Below are 17118 nucleotides of genomic sequence, written 5' to 3' on the forward strand. Positions count from 1 at the left end.
CACCCCCTCGTCTCATGTTTTTCCGTGCGGTGTGGAAAAATGAAAAACCCACCCCCTTACCCCCCCCCCCCCCTCCTTCCACAGACAGGTGTGGAAAATCGTAACCACGCATCATCTAATCGGGGGCGGGAACGGGGATTTGTTTTCGTTCCCCGTTTGACGCGCCGGAGGTCGCCAACCGGACAGGGTGACACGTACGCTCCGCTTCCTTCCTTTCATCCATCGTTTCCCAAAAATTTCCACACCCATCGGGTGGCAAACGCACCGCACGGTTGCAGGGCAAAACCAGCTTCAAACTTTTGTGTACACACGGAACACGCTGGTGCAAACGGCGTCATTACCTCGTTGGTATGGCTGTGTGTGTCTGTGGGTGTGCGGGAGATGGTGCATTCGGGCAAGAGGGATGGGAGGCGTGTTGCTTTGGCGTTTGGCCCTTCCGCCCGGTAGCTGTCAGCATGGTTCGCAGCGAGCAGGTTAGTTGAGCTCAAACCGCGACCGTTGCAGCACGTGTACGGTAGCGCAGCACCAAAACTGGTTGGCTCGGTTGATTCTTGTTGTTTCACAACGTTTCCCATTGCGTTTGTTCGGTTTCGGTACCGTACCTGTGAAGTTCCCAGCACGGAAAGCAGCGAAGCAAATTGTGCACGGCAAAGGTGCTCCTCGGTGTCAATTAATTGTGTCACGTAGTGTATTGAATTGGTGTTAGTTTCGGAAAAAATTGTGTAAAGAAAGTAAAATATCAAAACCAGGTGAAAATTATTCCCTTTCGCTTGTGTGAGCTTTTGAGAATCGAAAGTAGTGAGAAAAATATCAAACAAGCAAAACAACCCCTTAAAGGAGACAGCTCATCGAAAAGGAAAACACAGCGGAGTTTATTAAGCGGAAGCACCCACGGAAGCGTTTCAGTGATTTTGGGCATCGATTAAACAAAACCCAACCTACGACCACACAAAATGTCCTGGAGATACGCGGTACGTCTACGTGTAAGGGTGTATGCATGCAAAATAAGGAGTAAAAGGGTTTAATGGGTTAAAGCAGTTTCAAGCGGTAGGGGCGAGAAGTTTTCACATGACCCCGGGGTTTCGCTTTTCCGATTTATTGAGGTTTGATCGTGGACTACATTTAACGATAATTGAAGTTGAAAGTTCTGCTTTTTTTTTTTTTTTGAGCTCCACTTTGAAGCTTTGATGTTAGAGTAAATTAAAGAGAAAATCAAACATATTTACACTAGAAAGACCAAGTGTTTTAACCATACACATGTTTTGATTTTGTTTTTTGGAATTCTCACCATAGAATGGATGGATAAAAGTCATGCTTCAACCACGGTAGAATTGTTTATCCTCAAAATCTACTGTTAAACCGAGAGTTGGCAGAAGCGCCTAAATGTATGCAATACGTAACACTTTTATACTGTTTTATGCACAACATTAGTCACTTTTACTTTAATAAGTAACTATTAAAACGCATCTTGGAAATCAATTTATTTTACAAGTTTATTTCAAATTAACCAATAAAACCATAATGGTATGCACTGAAACAACCCAAATCGATGTCACAATGATCTGCACTAGGGTTGGATGAAACTAGCTGACTCCCCTTTTATATGATGCTCATTTATTCTGCTTCGGCACAAATCCAACTGATTGCTTCTGTCTGCTTCCTAATCCCATCATTTATCCGGTAATCGGATCGTTCGGGTCCTGTAACGCTGGCCCTGCTGCAACCTATCGGTTGGCACAAATTTTACCCCATCTCCGCCATGGTTAATGGCCCAATTGATTTAGTGTGCACACAAAGAAACCCCCATGTATTGTGCTGATCCCAATAGGTGAACCCGGTAAGGGTGTCTGATTCATAGGGTGATCTCGTGCAACGGTGTCTGCCCGGTAGCAGATAGTTATGAGTATACATTTAACCCGAAGCTCACCCATCGCCCCATTGATCGTGCACAGGTCAAATGACGCCGTACGGATTGGGTTCGCTAGGCAAGGGGGAGGAGGGGGGTTTATTTTGGATCTCCGCCACCATTGTTGTCCGTTCGGGTGAGTGTTCCGGGGAAGGGGTTTGGAGCTGAAGATGATTGCAAATCAGCTACAAAGCGAGCCGGAGATTTGCGACGAGCTGCTCTGCTAAATGGCTAATCTAACCTGGCAATGACATGCATGCCCAGTCGATTGGTAATGCCCAACCCCGAACTCACGACCGGAAATAGATTATCTCCCGGGCACTATCGATGACAATGTGTGTGGGAGGGAAAAACAACACAGCACCGACCATCGATGAGACTATTTGTCAATTTAAGCGGATGAGTCAATTGAAAGGAATTAAATGCATCGTGGGAGCGCTTTATCGAGATGATTCGATACGAGTTGATGATGGATTGGCGTTAGTGCAGTTGAAATTAAAAATAAAACCGATCGCTTCTCCTCGCTTTATGCAACAATGTGTCATTCCCGTTTTATCTCAAATTTGCAAATCTCAAATTTCTTTTAATTTGTAATTTGTTTTATATTTTTAAAAGTGCTGTTACAATTCCTTTCAAGTCATTGTTATTTTTTATGGCTATTTAAACTTTAAGTCTATATTAAAATATTTTGGATCTTCTAGACTTAGTTTATATACTTCTATAAAAAACATGATTATTCTTATCGTCTCTTTAGGTCGTCTTTTTCATCCATTAGTTTTTGCCCTTAAAAAAAGCCACATTATCATCATCCGCCACCCTTCTTTAGCTATGTGCTAACAATATCTAATTATAGCCATTATCACCTATGCACGGGGTAAATCCCACCGGTACGCGATGCGTGGAGAACTTGTCTCGACGCTGGAACATTGGCAACAGCTGTACACTTGACAGCTCCCGGATGAACCTGTCCGGTTTTGGGAAAACAGGCAGAAATCAATTAAACCACCGGACCCGGCCGGTGGCGTTGGCCGTGAATGGAATTGTGCAAAAATATGCTAAACCCGCGTACACGATGCCATTTTTAGACGCCACGCGTTTACCATTCCCGCACCGTACTTACGCGGACTCATCGTGCGAGCGAACTTCTTGGGCGTTGGCGTGTGGCATGGTGACGGTTTACGCGTTTGAACTTTGAGCGAGCGGTAGCACTGTGGTGAGCAGCAAGAGTACGTCTTGGTTGGACATAGAGTTCGGTGCGCACGTGCTAGGAATACCGGATCGAATGCACTCGAATGCAAATGCAACTTCTACACCGGTTCGCAATGGCGCGATGGTAAAGACCTTTTCGTTGCAGAATTGGGAGCTGAATCAGACCACACAGAAATAAACGAAGTATTTTTTGTTTGTTTGCAATTTGCAATGAGGCAAGTGCGATCCGGTCTCGAACGAATGCGCCCGTTCCGTGCCGGACGAAGGCAGTCGTAAAGTATGCCGGACAGGATGTGGACCCGGTTGAGGTCTAGGTTCTATTCTAGGCGCTAGCAGTGTTTTAAAGAGCAAGTGGTTTTTTGTTTCGAAAACAGGCTAACGTACCGTTTAATAATGCAACGAAATTAGCTTTTAATGTGCCCAATTCTATTTTGAGCATGGCGTAATGCACTTCAAGCAGGGAAAGGAAACGAAGTTTGGTCCAAGCGAGGGATTTTATGCACTTGTTATAAGTATCATAAGATATTTCTGTTATTTGGGTGGTTCATATATTTGTTTAGGATATATGGCCAATAGCTACCGGTACCAAAGCAAATCTATGTAGTTGAGCGCCTAATCGTCAGTCCAATTAAGCAACTAGGGAAGTTCTAGGAAGCTGAATTGCTTCGCAGAGAAGAAGAATATATTTATTTCAAATTAAATATTTTTGAACAATAGTGTTGAGTGAATTATTGCGCTGTGGAGCGGGAGAGAGAATAGATGAATTATTGCGTTTTTATAGCAACTGCTATCGAACTCGTCGACCAGCGAACTTAAACAGTCGACCAGCGAACTTAGTTGTATTTGTTAGAAATAAACGAGAGTAGTCATCGTTATACATACGAACCTGAAAGCACGTAGCACTCATTGAGGGTTATACGCCTGACAGTATACAACGATTTACGAAGGGTTGTTTGTCATGTTTCCTATCTAAACGACAAGCGTGCCATTTCATATTAATATACAGTGCAACATTTAAGACGAGCCCCGCCAATCGCAATTCACTACAATAATTCTAAACACAACACCATTTAGCCAAAAATATATGCTCTCATCTCAAATAATCGTAAATAATCTAGCTTTCCAGCTGCATTCATCCCCGGGGCATGCTGCTAACAAACGAATACCAGCTGCTTCGGACGCATCGTATGGCCACACACCCATGCTAACTTTATCCATAAATCCACCACACTAAACTTTCATCCACCCAGCCATTTTTTCCCACTCATCGGCACTAAGCCCACCCACCGCGTGCATTACAACGCGCGTAATCGTTCACGAGATGTGTGTTACGTACATTTTCGCACATATTACTCACGCCGGTGTCAGATTATGGGTATCACCACCACCACCACCACCATCACCCACCGATATTACACATCGACATCCCTTCCGAGGCCTCAGAGCGGGTGGAGAAAAGTGCTAAACCGGCGGTGCCACGATGGGAAGGTCAAACAACCGAACAAAGAAAAAAAGAATGCACAAAGCCAACTGTGCCGTTCTTACTACAGCTGAACGAGATCATAAATATTAACAAACGTTACGATTATATTTACGGCACACTCGATGTGACACCGTGTCCCTGCCGGTTCTGTCAGTTGCCAGTCGTGTGTTATTTTGGGGTCACAAAAATAGAACGCTTTATTGGCCGGTAAACGGACACTCGCCCGACAAAGCAATGGTGGGATGGAGGGATTACACAGAGATTTTTTTGTTCTTTCGTCTTTGAATAATCAGCTTTTGGCAAATAAGCAAAACAGAAGTTGGAGAGGAGAGCGAGGGACATAAAGGGGATTGTTGTCATCGCGATTATTGCAACCGTTACCTTTACGTTCGGTCACAAAAAAAGCTTGGGAGGGTAAGCAAGGTCTGCTTTCAATTGAAACTGACGACACGAAGACAACACCATGATCATGATGATGATGATGAAGATGATGATGCTTATGAGAAGAATGATTGGATTGATGCCAGCAAGGAGCGCGGATCGGAAAGTGTGTCAACCCGCAAAGGAGTGAAACCATTTGTCAGAATTAAAATAAACACTTGTTATCAATTGCAAATGATACAGCGGAACGGCATTTTAATGGCCACTTCGAGTTGATAAATAATGACACCGGGCTTCTGGTACAATGCCTCTTTACGTGCTATCGGGGGTGGTTGTTAATATAAATAATTAATTATTAAAATTCTATTTTATTGAGCTACAAATTTTCATTAAAATTTCTTATTTTCAAAGAAGAGGTTGGTTGTCTAGATTAATTTTACCATAATACCCTCTCAGACCATAAAATAATCGCCTAAAAAATATAAAAAAAAACCCTTAACAATACAACAGCCACCAGGCGTCTCCATGGGAAGCTGTTAAAATGAAATATACTCTCGAAACGGGCATCCAGATGCGATTTTAACGTCGGCCAGCATTGTGACAAATCATGCCAAGCCTCGTACTCTTCAACCCTCTACCCCTCTCGCCATCGCTATCCCGCCGGTACACTGTAAGAATGCCAGATTGGATTTATCACCGTTGTTTAATTTTCCTGAAATCCATTAATTTCCCTTGGTGCTTTATTTTTCCACCCACCCCCTTGATAGCACAAATCAGACACACTGCTACGGGATGCTTTCCAGCATTCCGATGGACACGTTTGTCCACAGCGTAGCGGTGGGATTCCGATTTCCTGGTGCGCAATAAAGCACCAGGAGCGATTGTGTGCTTGATATAAGAGGATCAATACTTCCCTCCTCCACGCTCGCGCTCCTGCGAAAGCCTTTTGAGGGGGGAGAGAGAGAGAGAGAACAGCAAGCAGCAAAAAATAATAGCCAAACGCTTAACTTTTACCGAGCTTTGCACATAAAATTGTGCCCCGCAGAAGGCAAACAACTTCTTCCCATTCACATCTCGGCAAAGAACGGTGCAGAGAGCTAGAAATGCAATAAAGAATTGTGTACCCACAAACACCGGTCCGGTGTGACCGCACTTGTTGTTCGGGAACGAGCGCCTCAAGCTGCACGGGGAACGCGTGAGAAAGAACACCACGCCAACCATCCTAATCCTGGACGTGTTCAGGGCGGAAGGCCGTGTTCTAATGGCGCGTAATTATTCCCGCAGGGGGAACATTTCAGCTGGGTGGAAAATGTGTTTCTTCCCAGTGGAACTTATGCAAGCAGGAGAAATTTTCTTTTCACTAGGCTTTCACGCCGGACGCTGGACGGCGCACACTTACTTTCATAACTGTATCCAATTAGGGCGTAATTTGTCGCTCACCCTTCGGTCCAATTAGTTTTGTGGTTGGGTATTCGTGCTTGCTGCACATGTTGCACTTGGCAAATGTAAACGAATGGTTTGTATTGGTTTAATATTTGCTAATTTTATATTTACGAAACTACTCATGTTGCCCGATGCTGCCTGATCTAAACCTTCAAATCTTGCAACCCAAGCAAAGTTAATTATAATCTATGCGGTGTGTGAAGCTTAGAGACGCAGACGCTCTCACCTTGTCCGCGTTATGCTCCACGGTTATGGATGTATGTCATCACACCCCATCCACGCCAGGTTCGGACGCATTCCGCGCGTGAAGTTTGGCACATTTGCACCGGTACGGCCACTTGGAACGGGAACTATTTTTATACTTCTCGAGCGTGGTTCAAAACCACGCGTCCCACGTTGAGAAATACGATCCACCACCACCGCAGCAAACACACGATCATGACATTGGAAAGCTGGATGGCAGGACTGGCGAACGGCGTACCAGCACTTCATCCGAACTAGATCATCATATTTGATGGTCGGAATGGTTGCCTTTTGCGAGTGGTTTTTACGGTGCTGAGCGATTGTTTTAACGATGCTCTAGACTTATGGCTTATTGGATAGTAAAAAACAGAGCAGACTCTCCACTTGCTTGGTGGTTTATATTCTTCCATGAAACTCGTTACAGAATTCGATTTAAAGCTCATCAATCGCACGTGGTTTAGTTACGTACAGTGGACTCCCAGTGCCCATCACCCCAATATTGACGATGGCAGTGAATTTTATTTCCTATTTTTCGTATTGATTATGTCAACCGCTCAAAGTGGTGCTCTTCGCAATTACTCCACCTTTAGTAAACTTTACGACTCAAGTTTGACCCACGGTGCCCACGTGCTCGTAAAGTACCGCCGAACAAAAATAGTACCCAATCAACTCCAGCAAAAACGCAACTCAAGTGGGGTGCATTCGCTCGGGTGCACTTTGCTCATCAACCTCGTGCGACAACTCGATAAATGGCCTGTTCAGGTCTTATATCCCAACATAACCACTGCATAAAACCAGGTAGCATGATAATAAGCCACTGGAAACATCAATAATTACATGATCCACTCGCGGCAGTCAGCGTACGATCCGCACAGGGTCGCATTGGTTTCCCTTTACTGGCGACGGGAGTAATCAATTATAATCCAATTAATAGTAACCCTTCCGGGAGGGATTCAATTCGCGGACGGGTTCCGGCGAGAACACGCTGGAAACACGTACGTATAATTAGTTTCCGTACCGATGGGAGTGCTGTTCGGAGAAGCGGATATGGTAGGTATGCCGGAATGCGGTCATGTGGCCATATTTCGCGAATCTATCTCACCACACTAACCTCCGCACACAGTATGGGTGTCCCATATACGAACCAAAAGTAAACACTTGCACCATGCACACGCTTATCTCGTTGTTTATATCGATCGATTAAGGTATTAAAAGGGACAGAATTTGCCTACGCTTCGTACAATCTTCCCCCGCGGGACGTCATTCTGTAACACGATCAATTTCAACTTCTCGCCGCTTCCACTCTCAGTTAATTCCCGTAAATGGTATTTATTATTTGCATCCTGCACCGCGGTGGGCTTCATCGTCACGAGAGCTCCAAAACGGGACACTGCGAAAAAGGTCACACAAGAAAAGGGACAAAATAACATCCCGGAATAATATTTGTCAGCCTCGGTCAACCGTACGCTGCTCCATTATGGTAGGAAATGCCCACACGAAGCACATGTGCTACCACGCTATATTGCGTTTTGATTGGTTGCAGTTTTTGTTTGCTCCACATGTAACCGTGGAACGTAAATGCACAACTTCATTCAACGATGCAGAAACGAAAAACATTTTGAACTATTTTTGAACGGGGCAACAGCTAGCGCAGAACAATTTTATTTGCAGGGTGGAATTCGGAAATAATTTATTTGTGCGCAAAACTTTTGATTTCAATGTTTTATACTCTACGGTTTAGTTATTTCGCAAGTTAAACAGAAGGGTGTGCTACATTTCACCAAATGGTTGAAGAAGTTCGTTACGTTGCACAGAGATGGTGTTAAGTTTTTAAAAGTGCAGATCCTGTCAAATGTGTTTAAAACCGACTCATTTTACATCATCAATCATAATTGTTGTAAAAGTAACGGCGAAAAAAGGTTTTGTCGGTTGTGCTAATCGTTAGCAACCACAAATTGGTCTTTATTGCCACTTAGTTTGGAAAAGAACGAAATCGTCCCTTTACCCCCTATTTATACAATTTTCCGCTCTCCTAACGGCCATCATCTTTCTCCAATGTCGACTCGCACACTGTTTCGTCATGATCCTATCTCGCTTGACATTTCCTCAAACGGTGAACTTATTACTGCAGTAAACTTACGCTGTCACCGCGTGCGCACCACTACATTGACGCGTTGTTTTCACAACAATAATATTAACGGTTTTTACAACAATAATAAGAAATCAGCACTCTTCAATACTTTGTATTACTTTGTGCACTTTATAATACTTTACCATAGTTTTAAATAATTAGTAAACATTAAAAATTAAATAACAATATTTGGTAAAGTTACACATTTAAGTAACATATTGTACCACTGTGCCCTAACATAGTAAATACCAATCGTCTATCGCCACCTTTAGCGAGCGTTACGCGACGTTACGTTGTTTACTTCCCACCCGTACAGGCGCGTGCACTACACACCGTTGCTACGTTACACGCGCACATTCCACGCGTCGCACAGTTCAAACATCGGGAAAATGAAACAAACAAATTCATTTCCCATTCTCCCGGACGTCATCGGGTACGTGGACTTCCGGGTGGCCTTGTCCTAATAATTTTCCTTCCCGTTTTTTTTCTTCGTGCCACAAAAACCCTTCAGCACCCCATTGTAAAGGGAATGCATCACTTATCGAGGGTTCAGGTGAAGGACAACGGCACAGTTTCAAAAGCAGAACAAAAAAAAACAGGCATTGAATACGAAGGATGATGAGTTGAGAGACCTTCGTACGGTCGCTGTCTGGCGAGGGCACTACAGGGTGAAACGATACTCCGGTTGTTTGGTTAGCGATGGAGTCAACACATGCAAATTCCGTTTTCCCCAACACGCTTTCCATTCGGCGGTGGTAGTACCTTTGAAATTGCTGGTTTACTGCTGCAGACGATAGTGGATGGAAGGAAATTACTCCGATAAAGAACCGGCCCAGTTGACCGACTCTTGCGTTTTTACCCCCGCCCGAGGATGGCTATGTAAAGGGGGCAAACAAACAAACGGTTTCATGTTTGTGGAGTTAAGTTCTTTTGTTGGGAATTCGTAGCCAGCGTTGATTGGAAGTTTTGCCAACAGCGAGATTTGAAGAGGGGCTTTATTTGATTGGAAATGATTAGCAAACTATGATGATGTGTATTGTGTTTGGCATCGAAACCGTAGGCTCGGAATTGCTTTTCAAACTGTTTAATTACTATTGATAAACTTTTTTTGGGGGGCACGATTTTACAACTCTTCAACAAACTTGTACAGCTTTTTTTTCGGGGAGAAGTTGATGGGCGATCAAGAAGCGATAAAACGTTCATTTATAGCATTCCCGGAAAAGCTTTTACACTCGTGCAGAATCGATTATTTTGTATCGATCGATTCATTGCAGTGTAGTAATTACGCCTGCATGCCACACTGAATCGACCACTTTGTTTGATGGAAACGATCATTCCCTTGGTAACGTCAGCAACTCTGACAGCAATGATACAAAGTAATTCTCGTGTACACTAAGTATAATTAATCCTTTCTGTTTTTTTGAGTGAATTATATGCCACATAGTAATGCTCCTATGCTGCAATATGCTTTTCCCGATTATCTTCACTAACTTTCGTGTCAATAGGCGGGAGTGACACTCACGCTTAACGATATGCTGACCTTGAACTAGGAGCTTATCCATGGGAACACGTGGTATGGTAGATCAGCAACTTTTGCCACCATTTGCCACTGGACACGGCCATTTCGAAAACATTTCGATCGATGACCTGCCACTACGACACAACTATTTCGGTGAAGGTTGACACTTGAATTCCGCCGAAGGTCATCTCACCCGTACTACAATATTTACTACAAAACGGACGACTGGGAGAAATGCCCCTCGATGGTGGCGAGGAAAGATTTTCTCCGAATATAGTTACAATCTGAATAAATTACAATCTGCCAGTGCTACTGGTGGAATGTCAATAGCAAAGGCGTGTTTTGACTGTGTGAGGTCGAGTCACGTCCGTGAGCTTGGCGTTCCGAAAATGAGTGTCCTGCCCAATTTGGAGAATGAACATCACGTACGGGATGAAGACGTTTGGTCAGCTTGGCGCCATTTCGTGTCGTACTTGAATTCGCAAAGTGTAACTTGCTTTTGCGTATCTGATTGCCTTCATAAAGCAATAAAATCACCACAAAAATTATATGGATAATGTCAATAGTGATATAAAAATGAGATAGTTTGAATTCTATTGCCTTGCGTACCTTTAGGATAATAGTACTATTTTAAAAATCCGTTTGAACTTAAGCACATAAATGCTTTACTGAATCCAGTCCAGTCTTGCAAAAAATTATTCATATCAGCAAATCTCCGTGGCTAAATATAGCGTCCTTAACACTTTCCCCGCGGGTGCGGGAGACCATTTGGCAGTGAGCCAGAAAAGTGGCACCAGTGGCCAGAAGGAGCTATTCACTCGCAGCTGTCGAAATGGACATTATTGTAACGAAAGGAAAGAGACGACCTAATTCAATCACACTTCACAGGAACAACCTGACCGGAATCTGAGTTTCCCATCATTTCCGTTTTGCACACTTCACGATAAGAGGCCACTTGCCCAACATGACTATCTCGCAAATCCCGTGTACTGGGTGCACCGAATGGGATTTGTGGACATCTGAATAACACTGGAAAAATTGAAAACTGTGTGTGCTCGTATGAAAGCTTATCTCTCGTAGAGTGTCCTGAGGCGAGGTACACTTTGACACATTAGCATTCTTCCACGGTGTGTGATATGGTTGGGAAATATCATTATGGCCATTTGCTTAAACTTGCACCGCAACGTACATCGACCCCAAAAATCTGTTTTGCCCAGGGCAGGGAATGTCCCCGACACAACAACAAAGGAAAGGAAATGTAGCGTGATGATGAACCGATATCATCAGCAGCTGTAGGTGACAATACCATAGCTCTTCCTTTATACACCTTGGGAAAAGCTCACCCAATCGCGTTGAGGAAAGATTCAAGCTTCAACCCGTGCATGAGTCGATTCGTCTGTATTATTCATTAGCTAAGGACGCTCGGAAATTCACGGGTTTGGTCTCATCCCAAAACCACCTACACCAACGCAAACCCCACCCCATATAGCGATGAAAATTGCCTTCAGCCAAATGGAGGGAAATAAAAACCCGTCGATACGGTGTTGGGACATGGGCGGAAGTACAACACCGGAGTAAAAAGCGACAACACGAAACCCGAATACCATTTGAATACGAATCGTGGATTTTGAATACAGTCGCTACCTGCCGAGGGAGTTTAGGACCTTACCTTTGGACATCCGTGCAGTCATTCGTTCCGTGACTTCGGTGCGAGTTGTCGTGTTTTGGACGCTTGGTGCAGGATTCGAATTTGGTTCAGTGATTTCCACACCCGAATACCCGAGTGTTCTAAGTTTGGTGCGGTTGTTTTCTGTGCGTTAAACCCGGCCAAAGAAGCGAAGTGCAATAAGTGAAGAAGGAATCTCCCATACAGCAGTGTGCAAAGTTTCATTTTTACGATCGGACAAAGCTTGTATCGACTATCAGCGGGTTTTCTTCTTTAGTCCAGGATATAAAATGGCTAAAACCCTCAAAAAGGTGAATGAACTAATCGAACGAGGAAATGGGTCACAATGTTTAAAAAGTTAAATAACTAGTAGTCAAAGTAGTATGTTGGGAATTTTTGAAAATTTTAAGATAATTTTACTTTTTCGATCTCAAAACCAGTTAATTTTATAAAACCGTGAATATCTTCATTTTTTGAAGTTTTCAATAGGAATGTTTTATCTAGTTTTACTAACAAACTTATAAGTTCCATTACTTTGCTGGAGGGTTTTCGTGATCTTAAACTCTCCCACAGGTTCAATCCTCAGATTTAAGATTTATTCAAAACAAAATATTCCCTTGTATTCGAATAGCTTACAAACATTACATGACATTGTTGCATTAGACGCTTGCTTTATCAAACATTCGGTAAACCGTCCATTTAACGTAATTATTCTTCCATCGCAAATCGATGTCTCCGCGATTTGAATATTTTATCTATAACAAAAAACACGCACAACATCAAACGACTGTACAACCGGAGACAATGCATCCTTCGGTGTTGTCGGATCGGGTCCAACACATCCAACGATCCTTTGTGAATCGTTCATTGTTATTCAAGCACCGAGTACGCGGCACACACTGGCTCAACCCAAACCCGAACAGTCTCTTGGAGCTGCATCCATCATGGTAATGGATTAGTTTTGTCATGTTTATCGATGGAAAAGAATCGAACTCACTGTTTGGGGTGGGATTAGCACGGTTGGATGCTTCCACTTTGAGTGCGCACCGAACCGACCGATTGCCACGTGCCGCTCGCTGTGTCGCGTCCGGTACAGGATGTGCACAGTGCATTGTAAATAAAGTATAAAACTATACCATACATAATTCAATGGCTTTATCAGCGATTTATGAAGTGCCAATATGGACACGCGGGCCCCGGTAAGAACACAGGCGCGTTCCAAGTCACTGCCGCAGGAAAGACGCAAATAGGGAAGGCTACACTAATCGATAATTGTGCCTTCCTTTGCCAGCGTGATACTACTCGAACGCGTGCCTTGATGGTTTGAGCTTATCGCCCGAGTAAAATCTCTGTCCACCGTCCATTTGGCCATTTTGATGATTCACTCGTGTCTGAAGGGGTGTATTGCGCCCACTGGCGTGTGGGGGTATCACGAATCCCGGTGGCATGTGACTTTGCGGAACTGATTTTGTGAAACTCGGCACGCAAACGCGAACACCGATGAGGATGGGATGGGGTGGGTTTTTATAATGTTTAATTAGCGCTTCCTGGGCACGATAATCTCATGCATTGTTTCGACGAGAGGTATTAATTTGCCGTCGTGGGCACTATTTTTTGCTGTTTCGTTTTCTAGTATTTGACACACTACCGTAACAACGACAAAATGGCGGAACAAACGACCGGCCGGCAGCTGCAACGGATCCTTCACTACTCGGTCACACCGTGCCGGCCCATGCTGGGCCTTCGACGATCCGAATGTGCATTATATGACGTTGACTGTGATGAAGTTTACCCCAGGCTGTACATCGGCGATGCGTAAGTTGGGCATGCAGGTTCCCCAAATGAAACACCCGAACTACAATACGGCGTGCAAATGTTTCGTTACAGCAATTCAGCTAAGAACAAACAGTATTTACGGTTGATCGGTGTAACGCATGTTCTGAACACGGCGGAAGGAACTCGTTTCGGCCAGGTTGACACGGGACACAGTTACTATCGAGATATGTCCGGTATCAGGTAAGCTTGGACTCTTGCACTACACTGCATCAGGAGTAACCCCCCGTTAAACTGATAGGCAAAATTAGCACCAACTGAAAACTCTCGCACTCACCTCGGTAAATGATCCCCAAGTCTGGAAGAAATCGGTCGTACAATCGAATTTCCGAAGGACCGAATGAAGGAGCCTACCCAAGAATAGACCCCTGCAATAACCGTTGGCTAGTAGTGTGCTAGAGTGTACAGTACTTCTACCATCACTCACAATTCAAGGTGTACCTTTAGGTATATGGGCTTTCCGATGATTGACCAGCCGACGACAGACATCAGCCGGTACTTCTACATCGCCTCCAAGTTCATCGAGAATGGTATCAACAGTGGCGGTAAGCATGAACTTGCGGAGAGTTCGTAACTCCTGACTGATTAATCTATTTTTCGACCCCCAAAACAGGCAAAGTGTTGGTCCACTGTATGATGGGTATGTCCCGATCGGCAACCTGCGTCCTGGCGTACCTAATGATCGCTCGCAAAATGACAGCCGCCGAAGCGATCCGCACCGTGCGGATGCATCGGGACATTCGTCCGAACGAGGGCTTCCTACAGCAGCTGGCCGATCTTGACAACGAGCTGAAGCGTGACCGGCTGTACTATTGACTCGAGTGTGGACAGCGCTTCAGAAAGAAATAATGCCGATTATATTAATCCAAACACGGTCGGACGGAGACGGGCAGGCGCAGAAATAGTGGGAACAGCTCTAACCAAACAGCACTCACGGACATAATCACGTTCGGTGTGAACTAATCTCTAACTCATCAGACACAACGCTATTTTAACTCTCATGTACTCAGCGTTCAGCGACCATAAACACAACACGGGTTGTGCGAAAGCTTGTTAAACATGTTGGTCCCTTTTTTTTACGTAAAATCAGCGCTCTAGCGTAGGTTTCCAAGGTGCTCGACAACGGATGGCAGCTAGTCGGTGGGCAATATTGTGATTTTTATCGGGGGGTGAATACTTATAGTGGGACACTCCAACATCCATTCCGAATTTCTGAGTAAAAGAACTATTTCGAGTACTACATCGCCCAGCTAAGAATTGCGGAGAGTTAAATAGCGACGCACACAAGATGCTCTGTATAACTTTATATTGTTTTGTTTGTTTGATTTAGTGTTTTTTTTGGAATACCCCATTCTACAACACTATTGCAAACAGATTAACTTCACCAGGATAAGGCATCAGGAGATGAAGGCTCTGCATAACTGGAGGATACGTCTAAAACATGTGGAGGAAAACCTCTATTGCAGGTTTTTAGAACTTTCTCTGTACAACAAGATATATCAGAATTTTGCTTTAAGACGAGTTTTAACCGATCGTTCAAAACCAATCAAATGATGGAAAGATACAACACCGCAATCCAGGGAAATACAAAACATACCAAACCTTACCCAGTAGCGATAGGAACGACTTTTTACGGGAAATTCTTGACCCTAGAGCTAGATCTGCTAGTCTGTCGGTAGCACAACACCATACAGCAATCCGATGGGAAAGAGTTTTTCCTTTCTTATGTACAGGAGATAGACAGGATTCCACCGTATGTCAGCTGGGCAATTTGATGAAAACTTATTCCTAACCTAACGAAGCTCTGAACAACAAATTGCAATGTAAAACCTCCGAATCTCAACGAGTCCAGCGAGTTGATAGAGGGAAAATGCTGGATCTGGAACCGAACGATCAGCTGTTGTAGCAGTAGAACCATTATTACTAAAAAATAATAGACCAGTAGATCAGTTGGGGAGGGTATCAACACATTTTTTGATAACAACCAGTAGTGCTAAATTATTCAAGAAACTACAGAAAGCATAAAAACCAAAGCCATATTCTAGCCGCCGGCGGTCGTACGAAGAACAAAACTAAAGGTTGGAAACCAAAAACAAAACAAAACAAAAATGTTGCCAAGGCAGAGCCTATGGAGTTTACAGTTCAGATAGAGTGGTAGGACGGAAATTAGCGTGTTGCAGATGGTAGAGATGGTTGAACGAATTATTGACAGTTTTAATGCAAATGATTGCCCATGATCGGTATGACGAAGGGAAGCAAGGTACAGAAGAGCGATAATCATGATGGATTGCCATATTAGGGTTTTGTCTTTTTGCCTGTATGCCAGCATCGTAGATGCAGGTGGCAGTATTAGAACACTATTTACAGATGCGAAGCAGACGTTGAGAGTGAGGTGCGATTAAAGCAAGTGCTATTAGGAATGGTTTTAAATCATTATGGAATATTGGACAGTTCTGAGGTTACAGATTACAGAAGAAGCAAACACCACACACAAATACACATCAAACACACACGTACAACAACAAGGCATCGAAATGGATGATCTAATAAAGGAAAAAAAAACACGAGAAGAAAATGGTTCTAAAACAGTACATCCACCCACCCGGTGTCTTTCTTAATTGCATTAACTATTCCATGCTGATTAGCGATCGTCTGAGGATAACGTGATCACGACATTACGTCAAACCTTGGGCAGGATGTCGTTAGCGAGTATATGTCCGGAGCAAAACAAAAACCAGAAACTCACGCCACTCAGATCTGACGCGGAACCGTTCGTTAGTAGCATGTCCTATCAAACGCTCCATCTATCAACGACATCCAGCGCCAATGTTATGGAAGCAGCAAGTAGAAACATTTCACGCGTCGCATGCTTCGACTGTCTATTCCGGGATCATCATCTGAATGCTTTGGCGCAATCTCGATCTGTTAAAAACTCTTCCTGCTGTTGGGCCAGCCACACGCTGTAATACAAGTATTGCGGGAGGCGTTCAATCGTTCCAGACTAAATACACCGATTACGGGGCAACAATACGTGTCTAACTACTCCGTAACGAACAACAGAATTCCTTACAATACGAGCAGTTTTCTTCCAGTTTTCTGAGCAGGATTTAGCTCTCAGCAACAGGAAATATTATTAATTTTCGGAAATCCATGTCAAAAGGTAGGTTTTTAATCTGACAAAGCCAGATGTATGTTGCCCAAATCCTAACAGCTGGAAGATTCTAGATAAGGTAGGTCTCCAATCCTATAAAATCTCATGTCAGATGTCAAGATCCTAGCAGCTGAGAACTTCTATTGTATTGTT

The 17118-nt window shown here is 43.9% G+C and overlaps 1 protein-coding gene across 2 annotated transcripts; it reads left to right on the forward strand.

Moving 5' to 3' along the window:
- Window positions 1-502: 502 nt before the first annotated feature.
- Window positions 503-15104, forward strand: LOC128302140 (dual specificity protein phosphatase 3). Of its 2 annotated transcripts, none has more exons than XM_053038883.1 (5): window positions 503-971; window positions 13615-13796; window positions 13869-13997; window positions 14250-14359; window positions 14428-15104. In XM_053038883.1, exons 1-5 carry the CDS (start codon window positions 954-956, stop codon window positions 14628-14630), a joined length of 642 nt encoding a protein of 213 aa, XP_052894843.1. In that variant the 5' UTR covers window positions 503-953; the 3' UTR covers window positions 14631-15104. The 2 variants fall into 2 exon arrangements, with proteins under 2 accessions (XP_052894843.1, XP_052894845.1); XM_053038885.1 differs by having other exon boundaries at window positions 14262-14359.
- The last annotated feature ends 2014 nt before the right edge of the window (window positions 15105-17118 follow it).

This window comes from Anopheles moucheti, chromosome 3, assembly GCF_943734755.1.
Source record: "Anopheles moucheti chromosome 3, idAnoMoucSN_F20_07, whole genome shotgun sequence".
In the NCBI taxonomy this organism is placed as follows: domain Eukaryota; kingdom Metazoa; phylum Arthropoda; class Insecta; order Diptera; family Culicidae; genus Anopheles; species Anopheles moucheti.